This window comes from Neopelma chrysocephalum, unplaced genomic scaffold (genome assembly GCF_003984885.1).
Source record: "Neopelma chrysocephalum unplaced genomic scaffold, ASM398488v2 Primary Assembly neopelma1_23, whole genome shotgun sequence".
Lineage (NCBI taxonomy): Eukaryota > Metazoa > Chordata > Aves > Passeriformes > Pipridae > Neopelma > Neopelma chrysocephalum.
In genome coordinates this window covers 5,455,935-5,475,038 of record NW_020897691.1, presented here as the reverse complement: position 1 = coordinate 5,475,038, position 19,104 = coordinate 5,455,935, and the positions used below count along the sequence as shown (strand labels likewise).

The following is a 19,104-nucleotide window of genomic DNA, read 5'->3' as shown; positions in this document are numbered from 1 at the left end:
TCCCAAATTATCTTTATAGACAAACCTCTGGTCAACACCGGGAAGAGGTTGAAAAGTTTTACAGTTGAAATGGAACAGCCTTTGTACATATGTAAATACAGTGAGTCCAGAGGAGGGCCACAAGGATGGTCAGAGGGATGGAATACCTCTCCAACGAGGAAAGGCTGAGGGAGTTGGCTGAGATTTCAGCCTGGAGAAGAGAAGGCTCCAGGGAGACTTAATTACAGCCTTTCAGTGCCTGAAGAGGGACTACAAGAAAACTGAAGAGGGCTTTTTTACAGGGGTATTTAGTGATAGAACAAGGGGGAATGGCTCTACACTGAAAGAGGGTAGGTTTAGATTGGCTATTCAGAAGAAATTCCTTATTGTGAGGGTGGTGAGGAACTGGCACAGGTGGCCCAGAGACCTTAAAGATGCCTCATTCCTGGAAGTGTTCAAGGCCAGGTTCGATGGGGCTCTGAGCAATCTGATCTAGTGGAAGGTGTTCCTGCCCATGGCAGGAGTTTGGAACTAGGTGATCTTTATCAAGGCCCCTTCCAACCCCAACCACTCTATGATACAGTAATCATGATAACCAACTATCAGCGTACCTCAACTTTAAAGCTGCTTTATTATTAGGTAACTAGAATGAAATTTTATTGTTCTGTAACTTTTCACCAAAACATTTACTATTTTGTGGCCCCTTACCAGTCTTTCAAACCTTCTTTCTCACCTTTTACTTGCATTCCCTATCCCAATCTCCACAACTCACTCCTGTAGATTAAAATAGCACTGCTGTCATAATTTCAGACGCCATCTGGTTTGAAATCTGGTCAAGCAAAATTAAGCTAATTAAGCCTCTCCCTCTTCTGTTCATTAATTGCTTTGCTGCAGAATCCACTTTATTCCACAACGTTATGCTCCAAAATAGCAAGTTTTACTTTAAAATATATTTTTTTTTCCTGTTTGGCCACAGAGATAGTTGATTTCAAGTTGCTCTATGCTTTTGTTAGTATCAGCATGAAACAAAAGTTTTACAAGTTTTGAACTGTCCCATTCATATATCTGGAGAATGTCCTAAGGACATTCCCAACCTTTTCTTCACCAACCGCTTTAGCAGAAACATTTATCTTATGTACTTTATTCTCAACCTACAGATTCACCTATTAGAAAAAACTGACATTAAAGCTGGTCATCCACCAAACAACGGAAGTGCCCAGGGAACATCACACAGTCCAAGAATTGCTATAAAAATTCAACATGAGCACTGAAGAAGCACATCCATTAATCAGGATTACCACATTAATCCTGAAGCAACAGGAAAAACTAGCAATAGTCATTGTACCTATAACAGGAAGTGACTTGCTCAAAACAATCTCCTAGGTCAGCAGCAGAGCTGGCATTAAATAATCTAATCATTATACCTACTAATTACATCAGAATACAGACCTCTGAAATAACCCCATAGTTTCTTTGCAGATATCAGACTTGTCATCAAACATAGTATTGCCTCTTCAATTTAAAGACTGAAATTTTAAAACTTCAACCCATCAAGCCTTACACACTGAGTATCAGATTTAGAGAACTGAGTTCTACAAATCATGTCCTCCACGTCCCAAGAGGGGCATCAAATGCCATGTGGTCCCTCTCCAGCATGAGAGTCAGGGACGACACACAGCTACTGTATCTTAGTTCCTACCCACCTGCCAGCAAACTGCCCTGCTGTCACCTCCCACCATGACTGTCATCTGGACTCATTGCACAAGATCCCTCTTCCCCATGACTATATGGCAGGCGTTAGCCCTCTTTCTCCCATGGAAGGGGAAAAAAGGAAAAAAAAAAAAAAAAGAGGAATCTAAAAATATCCACAGGAGTATGTTTTAGTTTTTTATAGGAGAAGGGTAATTGCTTGGGATCCAGAACAACTCAGTCAAAGTTGTGGTTTGTGCTCTGCCCAGAATGACGAGTACCTTTTCTAAAAAGAGCCTGCAAAACATCTAAATTCAGGTCATGCAGTCCTGGTTTAGTGTCTCCTGCACCAGTCCCCACCACTCCCACAGCAGGCTTTGCTCCCTGGATGATAATATTGCCTGTCCTAGATTACAAGCCAGCTGTGCCAGAGGGGACATACAGGAGGCTTTGCCCTCCATAAGTCTAATGCACAACTGCTCTTTCTTAGCTGAAGACACATCAGAGGGACCCAGAACAGCCAATAGACCCGGCTTTCCTCACACTTCTCAAAGATCGAGGAAAATTTACAGTCGCCCTTCAACACACTTTCATCATGTGGGTGGTACGAATTGGGTTCAAAGCTGAAAGGACACTGGTCTGAAAGTAATTTTTAGCAACAGTGTCAGTGGTACTTTCTCACCGCCTAGAAGAGGTGGAATGGCTATAGAACAGCTCTGGGAGATTTTATGATCCTATATTTTAACACATTATATTTATGTCCTATATTTTAACACATTAAATCTGGCATCCCAAGCAAAATAAAGCAAGACTAATTTTCCTGTACTGCATTTTATCAAGCTGTCTACCAGCAAAGGCTTACATGGTCAGGACAGTAACTTTTCTGTTTCCACAGAACTCAAAAGTTCTGTGAGGGACCACCCATAACAAAGACCCATCCATGACATTCACTCACTTGCAAGACTGTTCTGATGAGCAAATTTCCCAAATTATGCAAAATACAAACTTTCTTACGCACAGCTCTGAGTATACAGCTTTCCAGGAATTTGCCAAGTTTCTCACATTGCCTAATAAACATCTTTGTGGGGTGCATTTCATGCTCATTTGGACCAGACATCTATTTTTAGCTTTTGCCAATTAGACAGTTTGCAAGGTTAAAAGAACAAAAAACAAAAAAAACCAACCTCCTCCCTCAAAACAACTGGTGCATAGCTTGACTTGCTCTGTATTCACATACACTTCTTTTTTGAACAACCACTCTACAGTGGGAATAATGTTTATTCAGATCTGTTCTAAGATGCTATTTTGTTAAAACGTATTTGCAACTGCAAAGTTATAAACAAATTAAAGGCTTTCTCATTCCTAAAATTTAGTCTTGCTGTGGGGAAGCTCCCAGTAATGACAGTAATTTATTTTAGCAAACAGCACGTTCTGACTAGGCTAGAAAACAAAGCTACTTGCTCTTAAAAATAACTGCCTTTGAACTACCTCTCCCAAGCTCAAGTTCAGATTGAGTCTCTTTTTTCCCACAGCACCAGTCCAAGGTGCATGAGTCACAGACACCATCTCTGCTCCTGCAGGGCACCCCCTTCCCAGTCCCATTCCTGCTCCAGGGTGACTCTTGCGGGGTCCACACTGGAAACAAGCAGGGACGCTTAATTATACACGTATGCAGCTCAGCTTCACCATCTCACAAAAGCACAGACTTAAGAAAATAGGAATATAGGAAGATTTAGATTAGATGTTAGGAAGAAATTATCTACTGTGAGGTTGTTCTCTGGAACAGCCTGCCCAGAGAAGCTGTGAATGCCCCACCCCTGAATGTGTTCAAGGCCAGGTTAAACAGGCTTTTGAGCACCCTGGCCTAGTGGAAGGTGTCCCTGACCATGGCAGGGGTTTGGAACTAGATAATCTTTAAGGTCCCTTCCAACCCAAACCATTCTATGACTCTATGAAATTCAGTTCAAATCACTAAGTAAGGGCTTGGTTTAAGGGAAGAGCAGAATCCTACTGTTTCCTCAGGATCTCATATTTCAACAAGAAGAATCTTGTTTGCCAGATCTAAATCACAATAACTACACATATATTAATAAAGTTTGGGGTTTAGGGTTGGCTTTCTCTGGTCACTATGGAATCTGAGTCTGACTTATTTTGATTGCCCATTGCTTTCTTTTATGCAGCAACCTTGCCTGTTCACATTATCCAAGGATGCATGTCTGAAAGCCCTTTGCAGATTAGCTGCATGCTTTCTTTTTTTATTTAAACTTTCCTCTGAAATTTTGATCATCATTTTCTAGCTAAGTCACATCACACAGAAGTAAAATTATTGTGTAAATGCTCCTGTTTTATGATGGAGGAACAGCAAAAAAAAAAAAAAATCACAATCCACTTGCTACACCCCTCATATTGCTGCATGCTGCAGCATGCTGCATGCACAGACAGGCAAGCCTGCAACCCAGGGACACATCAGGGCTCTCTGGGCTCAGCAGGGCTCCAGTTAGAAGCAGGACTTGCTCAGCATATATGGGCAACCATAGAGAATAGACTGGAGCCAGCTAGGCAGGCTGATAAACTCGACAGAGCAGGACAGAAACTGCTCTGAAGAATAAACAGTCTGAGAGGGCATGAGAGATGGCTAAGACAGACCAGAAGAGAGGCATCAGGTCTAGGAGGAGCAAATTTGACTGGGGCATGGAGAGGAGGGTGAGTACAGGAAAACTGAATGCAAGCTGTGGGGAGGCAACAGCTTTAGGCAGGCTCAACAGAGTGGAAAAGCCTGAAAAAGCAACAGTGTGGATTGCTAGGAAGAACACAGGGAAAGATGAGAGAGAACCAATATGAAGAGGAAGGCAAATAAGGACAATGAACAGGAGGGGAGTAGCTAAACTAATAAGGGATGAACAGAGAAGGAAAAGCGCAGAACTGGAAATATAAAGTGAAAGATGGTATGCGATAAGGGCCTAATGCACTGGATAGGACAGACAAGAGGGCAGACTTTAGTAAAGGCACAGTGAAAGGTATATGAAATCTTAAGGAAAATGACACATTGAGAAGGTAAGACTACTTGTGTTTTTTCAACAACGTAACATTAGTTTTTAAAAAAGCTGACAAACTTTGAAGTCAGCTGTGCATTTTTCATGTAATGGAAGGTTCTTCCAGGAAAAAGCCAGGAGAGCACGGAGCAGGTAAAATAGGAATGCCAAGCTGTTCTTCTCGGCGCTATTAAGTTTCTTACCTCCCAGGCCAACTAGGTATTGAAATGGCATACTCTTTGGCTGTCTTAAAACAGCTTATTATAGGATCTAATGTAAACCAAACATTTTGGAGAAGGGGAAAATACAGGTTGTCTTATTTCACTTTGGCCCAGATCTTCTAAACTGACCGTGCTGATCACTTGGCAAATACCCCGAGATTGCATGTGCCTTCGCTACACTGTATCTCACATCCTCATTAAATGCCCCTACTAATTTTGCTCAGAGAGCTGCTAGAGACACTACAAAAAATAGTCCTTCCTAACAGAAAGGGGCCACAGAGTTCAGTGATAACAATGAGAATCCTGATTAAAACCAGATATTTCTAAACAAGAGGTATAAATTGTACCATATATAGGTTTTTTAAATTAGCTGGTTGATATTTTTTTATGTTTTAAAGCAAAGCCCTTTAATTAATTGGGAACTTGCATGGGAATATACTATTTTTCATTAAAATACTAGTGGCTTTCATTGAAAACACCCACCAAAGTTTCCTCCTTAAACCCCAAATAGTTTACTTTAAAGTAACTGAAAATCAAAACTCTTACCTATTGAGAACAAATATGACTTTTCCTTTTTTTTTTTTTTTTTAGTTATAAGCAACCCACAACCATGCAGGAAATTTAGGCATATCTGCATGTGTGCACATATGTGTTATCTGAAAGTTGAACCATCACCAGTCACAATTCCAGCTTTCTACATACTTAGAGCTTTCTACATACTTAGAGGCACACACAGACAACTCTTCAACGTGCACCTGGTAAGATGGGCAAGGGCAGGTGTAATGCTATAGCTATACACATTTTTGCAAGATACTTGTGGTATTCCAACAACCCAGGCGCACTATTCTAGTACAGAATAATAGATAGATATTGGACACCTACTAAGCTTATTATTACGTTTCCCAAAGGAACATCTTTTCAGAAAATAAAAATATGAAAGAACTGCATCTGACACTATCACACTTTCATTAAATCACTTTGTCCCACCCTGTCCAATCCTACCGTGGCCCTATTAGCAAAACCAGTCTTCCTCTGAGAATTTGCCCTACAGCAGATGGCCAACTAAGAGCCTATAAATAATCTAACTAGTCACAACATCTTTTTTCCAAAAGAATTGTAAGCCATGCATAATACCTCCAACAAGTCCATTTTCCTTTGTCGTCTCCGTTTTGACACTGGATTGATTAGATGTCTTCATCTTTGAGGTATTAATGGATTCCAAGAGGGAGACAAATTCTAGAAAGTTAGATTCATTGGGCATCTGTCCTTCTTTAGCTTCTAGATCTGATTTAGAAGTTGGTAAGGTCTTTTCCTTGTCAGATACATCCACGAAATTCTTACTTAAAAGCACATCTGTCCCACTGTCTACACTCAACACCCGCATGTGCCTCTTTTCATGAGCAGTTCTACAGGACTGCGGGTCTAGGTTGTGCAGGTCTTCCTTAGAAGTTAAATCTACAGTCTGGACATTTTCCAAAGCATTTTCCTGATTTGGCTCCGAACGAGTCTTAGTTTCTAAAGGTGTATTTGCTAGGTTGCTGTGCTCCTTTACTGCATCACCCGACTCATAGCCAGAGCATTGATTGGATGACAGCTCTGCCCTTAACATTTCTGGAGTTCTTTCGCTTTCACTAAGTTCTGGGCAAGCCTTACCTTTACTGTCATCAGACAGGTCAAAAGTGATTACGGGGATTCTGAGCTGATCACTAGTTTGCTGACTTGGCCAACCTGCTCTAACTACATCAGAATCAAGGGCTGAGCTTGTTTTCTCTGTTTCCAGAGTCTTTAAGTGGACAGATCCCGGTAGGTCACTGAGGGTGGTGTTTGGTGTAGTACTCATTGTGATGACAATTTTAATGGGCTCACATAGCTGGTCTCCAGGAAGTGAGTTGTCCACAACTGCAACAGCAGCCTCGCTGTCTGAGCAATCAAGGTCCTCATTGGTATTACTGGCATTGCAAGAACTTTCCACGTGCTCGTGATCTTTGGTTGCAATGGCATTGCACTGTGGGCAGTTACTGGTAAAGCCTGTCTGTGGTGATCCATCTGGCAATTTCTCTCTTTTGTAGCTTTTAGGATTACTCATATGGTCTGAAATAACTGAATTTTCAGTGTCCCATGGCTCTGAAGAAACTCCAGTCCTTAAAATATCACCTTGTGATGAAGAAATATTGGAGAAGTTTTTAGCTCCGTCTCTGTCCACAATATCTTGGGATCCATGCTGTTCACATGACTGCTTGTTCACTCCTTTTTCATTTATTTCATTACCAGAAAGTGTTTCCATAGCAGCTGGTTTTGTCACTATTGCTGATGTGGTGGCACCTGAAGTGGAGGTTGTATAAACAGGTAATATATCTGCTTTGATACAGGGTGAGGTAGACGAAACTTGTGGTGCAGTCTGGTCTTCTAATACCATAACACCTAATTAGAAAACATATGGGAGTTAGGTCTCAAACACATGAACACTATGCATTATTGAAGTATGCTCTTTAGCTAGCAAAATCTGATCCAGAGGAAAGAAAGCACAGATGATGTAGCTGCTTAAAACCGTTCCTAAGCAAGGAGCTTTTTGCTAGCTACATGAGTAATACTATAAAAGCAAGCTGGGACCCTTCCAGGTCAGGACAAGGGCAGCAGCATGTCTATTTAACTTAAATAATCAAAATAGCTTAAGAAGCAGCTAGTATCAAAACCAAAATGTTTTACAGAATTATCCCCTTTTGTGTCAAGCAACGAGTGAACAATGGTTTAAGGGATTTATAAAACCTTTAAGATACCTCTAAGATCTTCAATAGTTTCCCGTGTTGGCAGCTCCTAAAAAATAAAAGGAAACATACAAGGTTAGCATGGGCATTTATTACATTCTGCTGTGGAAAAAACCAACTATCAATGCAATAGCTATCTAATCAAAGGTTAATTACAGCACTGGTACATTGCTTAACATCACTGAAATTTGAACATGTACCTTTCACAAAATGCAAGGGGTGAGTGAGGGAGATGGTTCTAGAACAGTCATGCTCCAAATTGCATCATTGCAATTGTGTGTGATGCTTGGGGAGGAGGAGGAAAAGAAAGATCTGTTTTTCTTTTAAGAAAATAATTTTGTAGTGCCTAATCCAGATACATTTTTTTTTAGTCATTAACGAATAGAATGTGTTCATCTGTTCCACTTTCCCAGCTATATGTTTCGAAAGCACTAGAATGAAAAGTTTGGTGTCTAGTCCTTGGTAACAATTTCTCAGATGAAAACTAGAGGACAGAGACATTAAATTATTATAGAATCATTTAGATTCCAAGGAAGCCTTGGAGGTCATTTAGTCAGAATCCCCTCTGCCACACACACACACACACTCAAAGCAGGTACAGTTTGAGCAGGTTGCTCAGGGCCGTCTCCAACAGAGTCTTGAAAATCTCCAAAGATGGAGATTTCACAACTTCTCTGGAAAACCTCTTCCAGTATTTGACCACTCTCTCAGTAGGGAAAAAAAAACAACAACAAACAGGAAGACAAGTACACACAAAAGACATTAAATCTAATTAATCTAATTGTAGCTTTCCCCGGCTGCAAGTTACAGCCACTGTTTCTTATCCTGTCACTGGGCACCTCCAAGAAGAGTGTGCTCAATCTTCTGTGTATCTTACCATTAGAAAGCTAAAGATAGCAGTAAGCTCTTCTTCTAGTTTTACGAACGGTTTTAGCCTTATAATTGCTAAATCATCCCATTTGCCTGTCCTCATACATCATGTACCTCATTCTTCAATCACCTTGGTGGCTTCTGCTGGTTTCTCATCAGCAGGTCAGTGTCCAGGGGAACTAACTGGGGAGCTCAAAACTAAACACAGTACTCCAGAGGAATACTTCAGGAGTCTAAATTCAACAGCCTAAGCGCATAATGAGAAATTAAAGCCATTGGGAAAAATGAATGTGGCTCTCTTCTGACTGACAGGCACCAAAACCAAGAGGAAATAATTGTTATTTTTTAAAATTCCATGGTGGTATCCTGCCAGCATGAACAAGAGACTTCATTTGACAAGACCCAACCTACATGTTTGGAAGTGGGAGACTAGGATAAGATCCCAAGAGGAAATAGGTTTGCAGAATGGACAAATACTAGAATACTGGAGACTAGGACAGAAACAAGGTGAAAAAGTATTTTACCTCATAAAAAACCCAAAACAACTATTAATGTTTGTGAATCATACAGACGCTACAAAAGGGTAAAAACACTCCAGGAAATAAGGAAATAGTTCTGATTCAGACCAAGATTTTAATAATTTGTAGTAAATCGGAATAAGGTGGGGGGCATGGAGGAATATGAAGACAGAATGAAGTATCAAGTAGCCACTTATTCAGAGATCACTAACCATCCTCTGCACTGACTGAGGCAGGAGTCCTGTAGAAAAAAATAGCATGGGATCACATAATTAAACATTTTATCACAGTATACATAGGGAGTAGTTTAAGATTACACAGTCAGCATTATTCTGTTTCTTAATTTTTTGAATACTTAACTGTTCAATCTTCTTATGAGGTTTTCCTATTGTTTTCTTTAATAACATTTACATACGTCCCCTTCATCACTTCATACACTATTGATTTAGAAAGCATGGCCAATGGCATGGAATGCACATGCATATACTTTTAACCTCCTGTAGACATCTCCTAGATTTAAATGTTTTTTGTGCTATTACATTTAAATACTCAAGACATGTTTGGTTCATTTTATAAGCATAAGTCTAGTTACACAATATCAAATTATTAATGCTCCAGAAGCAGATCCTTTCAGAGGCAATGAGAGGATGCTCTGATTGCATTAACCTCTCCCTTCTCTCAAAGCAGCCACAAAACACTAGTTGCTCTTGGCAATATTTACAAAGGCTATTTGCTATCTATAGCAGGAGCAGACAGATCCCTCTTAAGAAGAGCAGAATTTATGCATGCCAGTTTCAGCTCTGCAAAACCAAACCTTCAGGACAAGGCTGACTGACAGCAGCTGTATACCTAGTAGATCCACAGAATCACCCCTCCTCCTTGGGGCAGACCTACGATCCAAGTGATCGGTACCTGGCAATACAAAACTCCGTGTAGTAAGCTATGGACTGCACAAAGTGAAGACACTATTACAGAAAACCACGTACTAACCATTGCTCCAGATGAGTTCTGCGAGTGCAGAGCCTGTACCCTCGAACTGTCGTGAATTGTTTGGGTAGAATCATTTTGGCTGGTCTCAACGACAACATTATCCCCTGTGTTATTGCTGAAAAGTAAGCAAATGAAAAATAAAGCAATGCTTCTTAGCCCGGTGGATCACAGCATGCTTTGGGAAGTAGCTGAGGAGTAGAAACAGAATAGGAAGAAGTAGCACAGCACAGTGAAGTGACAGCACACCTTTCCCCTCCAATGATAAAAGCACAGGGATGTAAAAATACTGTAATCCCCTTCTGCACCTCCCTCCTCACCATAACAACTTGATAAAAACAAATGAATAAAAATCCCTCAATATAAAATGATTCTGGTGTTTTCAGAAGTAGTTCATGAGAAATAAAATGACATCTCTTCAAACTCCCTATGCGTATATAATGCCATTTAGCCTGCCTGACACACACACAGATTTATTGGCACAAAAAAAGACTGTTTGGGGCTTCTTATATAACAACCAAATCTTACTCCTTTCACAATTTTTGCTTTTTATATCCTTGTATAGGTATTGATTATCTAACTGCCTGTTTATGTATAAGCCTCCTATAAAACAACTACTTGAAATGCAACACAATGTGTATTAATATAATCACTAGACCACAAAACAAAGTTTTTGCTCTGGTTTGGGAGAAGAAAACATATATCCATTACTAATCTCATATGTTATAAGGCAATTTGTGGGTGCCACTTTCTTTGTGGGTGCATTAAACTATCTACTAACTCTTTTTGCACATATTTCTATGAACTTTTCCATGGATATAAGCAAGTATTTTTGGAAAAAGTTTACTAATGAAAACCTACAAATGTTCTTTTTCTCAAGCATAACACAACAAAAAATCAGTTAAAAAGAAACAACCAAAAAACCACCATAGTGAAATGTCAGAAAGTGGGGGATTGGGCTTTTCTGTTTGTTTGTGGGGTTGTTTTTTTGCAAAAAAACTTTTTTTAAAACCCTACAGCTGTATACAAGCTACAAAATTATTTATCTGGGGGCTTCAATCATCTTTCCACAATGTTTTTTTCCACAGTAAACTGGCTTCAAAAACTTGTTTAACCAACCTGCCAACTACGAGGGTCTGTTTAAAAAATTCTGTCATCTGTCTAGTCAAAATAACAGTAAGTTCTTTTTTTTCTGATCAAGTACTAAATAATGGAATGTTGTGCATTCACAAACCAATCTAGGAGGAATAGTCATGTGATTTAACATGCAAGTTTTAAGTGATTCTACCTCTACTTCTTAGTCAAAACAGAGCCTGAAAGACATAACCCCATCTAAAATAAAAACCTTGTATGGTTAGTGGCACATATAAGAGGCATTTCTCAGAACAGTCACAATGCAGTCAGACCTTGACATCCCCAGCAACATCACTGCCAGGAGTGTAACACAGATGAGCATGTGTAAAGACACCAAAAAGCAGTAGCGCAAAGGTATATAAACAATCTCAATACTACTTAGCTGGCACAGAGATAGCAGTAGCAACTGCAAATGCACCAAAATATACCCTAAGTTCTTTTATACAGAGCTCTCTGTTGAAGCTTGACTAGTAGTTTTAACAGTTACTCAGCTTAAGCTTTGTTTAGACATTTCTGTGCTGCTGTCACTACTGGACGTATCTTAATTCAGCATTTTTCACATCTGTTATAACATCTGAGATCACTGGAAGCCACTTAACAGCTTCATTTGTTTGTATGACTCAAGCTTGAAAAACCAGCAGGAGAGGTCTCCATTCATTCCAAAGAGCGTACAGTGGTACATTCTACTTAAGCACAAATCTGGAAAATGTCAGTACTAGTCTTCAGATCAATACTATTTTTAACTTTAATACATCACAACCTGGATTGATTATTTAGAGAAAAGAGTACTTGGCTCCTCAGCAGAGAAGCTACAAATACCTACCAAATGCCCCTGAGAAATAAAAGTGGTACTAGCTTTCCTCATGAACAGGACACAAAAGCATCACAAGCAGTCACAATAAAACGTGAGGGAGAGAAGCAACTAACACATCTAGGTGTGATCTAAGGAAGTTACTACAAGCACACAAAGGCAACATGAGCTCAGGGTTCAAAAGCTGTGATATTAAAGCGTTTTCTTTGCCAAAAGGTGCATGCCACTTCCTCGCCTCTTCCCAGAAGGTAAGCACAGCAGGAAGAGAAAAGAGCACGCATGTGAGGCCTCCCCAGAAAACTTCTCTCAGGTTTTCTCCAGGATCTCTTAGCAGCTCCAGTACGTCTCTTCTTATCACCTCCGTGGTACCCAGCTGCTGCTCCACCTCTGAATCAGGTGCAGCTCTGCCTGCTTCACCATGAGCAGGCTTCAGCTATGGAATATAAAAGCACTAAGCAGGTTTTTAGAAGTGCCATTCCTCACACAACTGTAAGGAGTTTTCATACAGTCAACAGACATTTCTGCCATGCAGGACCATAGTGCAAACTCATCCATTTTACAGAATGTGCCAGCAATGCAAAGAAAAGCTTACCTACAATTAGATGACTGAACTGCTTCTCCTTTTTGAACCTCTTTACATTGCCTTCCATTTTGTCTTGAGAGCTTTTGTTGAATTACTTCGCCTTTATCAAACATAAGGTGCAAACGGTAGCTGATCACCTTTATTACCGTGAAGAACACTGTCACCAAGCTGCAGTACACAAAAACTGTAACTGCATTTGCTGGAAAAGCCTACAGAAGGAAATTATAAAGACATAATGACAACAGTTTGCTTTGAGAAGATGCTGCTAAAATTTTTAAATACACTATATAGATTGAGTTCTGCTCACAAAAAAAGGTCTAGAAGTTTCTTCAAATTTCAAACCATTTCACAAGATCTATTATTTTGATTAGCTGTGGATATTATTTATTATCAAAAATCAGTAAAATCTCACAATTGACAAACACTGTAAAATTTTTTAAAATACTGCATTCCCATGTTAATGCAGCTGCAGCCTTTCCTACACTATGAATTTATAAAAATACAGAAATAAAATGAAACATTAGTTATCTACAAACAGGAAATCCCTTTAGAAAAATTTTGTCATTTTAGCCTGAATCTCAGTTATGACTCAACAGTAAAATGCCATGGTTTGATGCTGTTTTTCTAACATCTCATAACATGTTCCCACTTATCTTAAGGTGTGAAGAATTTCAAATAATTAGTCAGGACTAGTCAAAACAAATTAATAAAATGCATTTGGAGGGGCAGCCTGCCCCGCCTTAGGCTGGAGGAGTGAGCGATTGGCTGTGTGGTGCTTAATTGCCAGCTGGGGTTAAACCACGACACAACCTCTTTGAATTATTTTTCTAAAGTAGATAATTGTTAATTTGCAGCTGTCTGTGATCTGTTTGCTGATCTGCGATGAGCACCATATTCTTAATCATTAAAATTAATTACAGTTCAACTATAGTCTGTATAGTTCTTTCACAGACAGGACATACTAACAACATTTTTATATATAAATGCTTCCTTACAGTAAAGGGCAAATCATAGCAATGGACACTTGCAGTTATAATCAAAGTTAGTCATTATAGTCATGGAACACCCTTATGTATTGTCACAACACAGCTGCAGTCTCACAATGAATTCAATCTCTCCTCAAGTTTTAGGTTTTTTAAACAGAGCTTTACTATATCCCTGCACAACAACAACAACAAAAAAGCCAAACAACAAACCAACCAACCCCCAAAAGTAAGATTTTCAATACTGAGGATTTGCTAAAAGCCTATTGCGGTTAATTTTTAAGAATGGTCTTTACTTTGGGAGTAAATCTATTCTTTTTTCAGATTCATAAATAAATCACACCAACCACACAGGTAAAGGATAGGGAACAAGGTATGCTTACTTCATCTTTAAAACAAGTCACTGCATTTATCTTGATGTTGAAATTAATATGTTGAATCATTTCTGTGTTGTTACAAGCAAGTGGGTTGCTATTCTGATGCTACTTTTGGCTTAGTGGGACCTCATACCCTCAAGATGTACATGTGAAAATTTTCAGGCAAATCCTTTTTTGTGACTATTCTGATTCAGATACAAAGAATCTATTGCACAAAAGTAGAGAAGCTATTTAGGATGTAGGTATTACCAATGATCCCTAATATGACAGACATGACTTTCTACAAGTTGAGGCTTAGTCTGTTAAGAGTACTTCATGGTACTATGTATATACTGACACTCAGCATACCCTTCAGTCATCTAGTGAATCCAGGCCAGAAAGAGGATCCACTTGCAAGGTCATGTTCTCAGGGTATAAGGTTTGGTGTATGAGTTGAAGAATTTGTGGTTTATGACTAATGTTTTTGCAAAACGAGTTAGAAATTGCTTGGTTTCACAAAGAATGATATCCAATTATCTGTAATGACTTGTTTAAGAGAAATTTGTTCACCTTCCAAGGAATCTCTTAAACTATACACTAAAAGGCACAGATCGACCGCTCGTTATTAAATAACAGCTCAGAATGATCCACTAGAAGAGAAGTACTTTATAGGTGACATTCGTAAAGCTTAATAAATATTACATGAGTAATGTCAAGAGGACACAACAAAAATAGACTTCCAGTGGTGCAGTCTTTGCGTGCGTAGAGCATGCTACAAGACAGACTCAAAGGAAGCTCCTAGATTTCAAAGTGGAAAAGAAGGCCAGTTTTAGCAAATGCTGAGTGCTGCATGTCCTCATCCCTGCCTTGTGACCAGACCTACCGGAGCTGTGCTCTGAGCCAGCCTGTGGTCTCCCTGCCCATCTGTCCAAGATACACAGTGTTTTACCCACATACACAATGTGCATGCTCGCAACACCAAGTCTGTCAATGGCCAGTACATCCTTAATATTCTGAATCTTGGGGCAAGTTGAACAGTACAAGCCAGCAGGTTGCTCCCTGCCCACATGAGGAATTAGGAGAAAGATGAAGCTGATAATGGAAAGCCCTCAATTTTCTGAGTCAGGCATGACTGCAGTTGTTGTTCCCAGGTACAAACAGGTAAAAGTATCAAATCCACTTGCGCTAAGAAGGAATTAAGTTATAGACCACTGAGGAATTAGATGATAGAGTCACTTTTGATGCACTATAGTTATAATTAGCCTGGTTTCCTATGGAAACAAGGTTTTATAATCACACCATGTGTCTGTGTACTCATCATCTCTCTCCATCCCCTCAGTTGAAAGTAGCCAAAGAATTAAAAAGTTATTCAGCAAACTTTGAGAGAATACACCCCACTGGGACAAGGTCACAGCAGGACACCTCCTCCATTAATGAGAGGAACCGACACAGCTCTCTGACCTTTTGATGCCACCCCAGTGACAGGAAAAGCTTCAACTGAGCTGACATCTTATTAGAAGCTAGGAAAAAAAAAAATCCACAAATACAAATTCATTAGAAAGCAGGCTTCATGACTTCCCACAGATTTCTGTGGAAGCTGTAGTTTTCTTTGCTCTCGCCCAATTAAAAACTCTACTATAATGTACTTTTTGTTTTCCAGTAGCTTCTGTTGTTGTACCCTGCACCAGAATAGCGTGGGGTCACAGGCAGAAATGCAGGCTGGTGTTTTCCAAATGTGGCCCAACTTACAACTGCAAATGCAACAGAGTTGACTTGACTGTGTATGGAGTACCTTCACTTGGGGCTTCTGCCTGCCCAGGGGATGCTCCCAGAGGAACGGCCACATTTTTCTTCACATGCCTACTAACATTATTTGAGTTGCACAAAGGTAGAGGTGGCTGAGGCATGCGCTTCCTAATATCTTTTATTATTATGTGCAACCTTTGAACAAAATACCACACCTTGTAAATTGGGCTGAAAAATTAGTTGATTAGACCCAGATGTATCCCACCCAATGTTTGAGCCCCTCAGGCATCTAAAGCAGGGCGGTGCTGCATCTGGTCCTCACTGTCTTGGTGTGCTACAGAACACAAATGAGGGACCTATCAAACAAATATGCAGTCAGCCACTACCATCAGGCTTGCAGAGATATGAGTGGGAGATATAACACTGGGGCCAAAGATAAATATTTATATATTAATTAAGGTAAATCAGCACTAAGAGATGTCCAACTGTCACGCAGTATAAAACGCGGGATAGCAGGTAGCAAATAACATCCCAGGGGTGTACATTCAGTTCTAAGTACGCATCCTATCACACAAAAAATACACAATGTACAGTCTAGCCTACCTCTCTGCTGTGGAGATATATTTATATATATAGATAACTTCTACAGAGAGATAGAGCGGGGTAAAACGTAGCTGACTGGGACTGTAAGCAGCTGACAGATTGCAAGTTTATTAGAGTTTACCTCTGAGTAATTTATGTGCCCACACCCTTATACTGCCATGTTGTACTTCTCCTATCACAGCATGATTTGAAGATCTAATGCGTAAGAAGTAACAACCCTCTAAGTTCAAGGGTTTCGTGTCCAACAAAAGGCAAGAGAAATACTCAGTATGCCATTTTGGGGACTCACCCAAATGTGGATGCACATTCTTTTATGGCTTGTAAATAAGCTATAGTACAAGCACTTCCCAAAGTTCCATCTCTGTGTCACTGGTGTTTTACTGGGTCTGAATTCAGCCCAGTGGCTGAATACAAATAATTATCACTATTTTCATGTGCAAAAACCTAGGAACTCTGGACTGTTTGGTGGAATAAGATAACTTTAATTCTTAATCTATTGTGAGAGTTGATATGGTAGGGTTAGAAGAGATCTCATTATAATTTTGAAAGTTGATTGTAACAGTAATGATGCTCCAAATAATATCCAATGTACATTTTAATGTACAAAGCATAAATGAAAAAGAAAAGAAAGAGAAGAAAACACAGATCTGTATTTTCAGGGGCAAGGGAGCTAATAAAGGAATCTTTAGTACCAAAGTAAGCTATGCTGACAAAGCTAGAGAAAGAAATCCTTGATCCATACAACAGAAACAACTTGATACTTTAAGCTTCTCAATGCTACTGTCAGCACACCTCTGCTGAGCCAGCGTGAAAAATCTAAAAACAGATGGATGAGTTTTGCCATTTGATTCAAATCAAACTGTTTCAGAGAGACTTCCTGGCTCTGACAAAAGTGTAAGATTATCCCAAGCAAAGGAAAATTTTAAAAAGTAGTACTCTGATCTGTTTCAACTTTGCCCAAGAAACATCAGTGACTGCTTTAGCTGAATCCAAAACTACTGTTTGGATTACTGTTGTCAAGTACATAACCTAAATATTACCCCAAACATTACTTAGTATTATAAACAAAATGCCCCAAAGAAAACCTTTAGTTAAAAAGCAAGTTCAAGTTTCTAAGTGGCAAGAATAGATGTCTTGCATAACGTTTACGGAGCCTTAAAATCAAGCCACTTAAAAACAAGTAAACACTTAAGGACATAATTACTGTCAAGCAGCTATCATAATAAATGCATTATTCTTATCAAGGACAAAGAATTCCCACAGCAATACCTTAGCTCAAGAACACAAGTCCTGCATTTAACCAGATGATTCATCAGAAAGTCAGCCACTCTGCAGAAAAAGCAAGTCCATCTAGATAGGCAAAGATGACGCCCAAGAGAGTTCAGTAGATAAGTTACATTTTCTCCCGTTCCCTTTAAATAATGCCCTGGTTTTACCTTAGCTCTGACCTACAGTCCAGTGTTCTTTTGTGCAACCCCTTGGCAATAAGCCTTCATCCATGTCATTAGTTCAGAAGTTTCCCACAAGGAAATACATATCTTTTCAGATACATACTTACATAAACTTGGAAAAAAGTTAACTTTCAATTTTTTTCCTTTTTAATCACACATACGACTTGGATAGTAAATCCTACAATGCAAGACTCTTCCTGGTTTGCATAGGAAACAGACCCTATCAATCAGAAGAAAGCATATTTTTATCTTAGTTCATTACCTCCAGGAGCCATCCTTACAGGAATTCACTGCAATCCATGCCACAAAATACAGTATACCGATTCATGTTTAAAAATACAAAATTTGCTTTCCACTGGGATTGCAGAGGGATTCATAAATGCTCTTTCCTTTTGAAAATCAGGCCAATATCTGACCATGCAGGGTGAATATTTAGAAGTTTCATCCAATCAAAGAAAATTTGTACAGAACTTAGTTAAGAATTTAGTTGAGTCACCCTAAGAACCAAATGGATGGAAACTGCTTCCAGTGGAAGCAATGTTAAGCTGTAATCACTGAAGGACACATCAAAGAATAGATGCAACGATCCAGCAAACTATACTTTTAAGCTTTTCTCACACAGTAAGAAAACACACAAAAATAGACCAAAAGTTTCAAGCTTTTCAGGAAAATAAATTTTAAAGTCCGGCAAACAAACTCTAGTTATTATTCATTTGCAAAGTTTAAATTTCTGCAGAAAGGGAGCTGCATGTCACAAAAAGCCATGTGATTCACCAGTGACATTCAGCAAGGCATATTAATTACGTGGTATTTGAATTTTTCCATTTATTTACCCTTCTCAGCAGGTAAGACTGGAGCAGACTTGGAAAAAAAACACCTGTCTCTAAAAGAGATTTCGAACAAATATCCCCACGGTCATTGAACAAACAACCCCACGGTCATTCAGCACTTGCAGAGGCCAGCACTGCACCCCTACCCAACTCCTTCCAGGGCTAAGGGTCCGGCCCCTGCCTAGCGCGCCCGGTGGACTCACCCCGTTAACCTTTAGACACGACTGCTCAGGTAAAGCCCAATATGCCCCATTTTCAAGCCCCCCAGGGGTCAGTGTATAGTCCGTCCAGCGCACACGCCCTCGCCGCTGCTGCCTGCGGGCCGGGGTCCGCGGCTCCCACCTCGCGCCCCCCCCCCCCTTCGCCCCCCAGCCCCTCTCACCAGGTGCAGGGCCATGGGCAACGTCAGCAGGAACAGCCACAGATAGAGGTGGCAGCTGTTGGTGAAGGCGCCCTGCTCCGGGTCGTGGTACCAGCCCCCGGTCAGCGCCGCCCACACGCCCTGCCCCACCAGCCGCGCCGCCGGCGACACCATGGCCGCCCCCC

The 19,104-nt window shown here is 40.1% G+C and overlaps 1 protein-coding gene across 1 annotated transcript in view; it reads right to left on the bottom strand.

Moving 5' to 3' along the window:
- The window catches only part of PCNX2 (pecanex 2), a 160,503-nt gene extending 141,407 nt beyond the window's left edge, over positions 1-19,096 (bottom strand). Inside the window, exons 1-5 of the mRNA XM_027685374.1 lie at positions 18,941-19,096; positions 12,599-12,798; positions 10,065-10,179; positions 7,699-7,735; positions 6,056-7,342 (exon numbers count right to left, since the gene is read on the bottom strand). Coding sequence (XP_027541175.1) covers positions 6,056-7,342; positions 7,699-7,735; positions 10,065-10,179; positions 12,599-12,798; positions 18,941-19,093 — 1,792 coding nt within the window. The 5' untranslated portion in view covers positions 19,094-19,096. The remainder of the gene's footprint in view (positions 1-6,055; positions 7,343-7,698; positions 7,736-10,064; positions 10,180-12,598; positions 12,799-18,940) is intronic.
- Between the last annotated feature and the right edge of the window lie 8 nt (positions 19,097-19,104).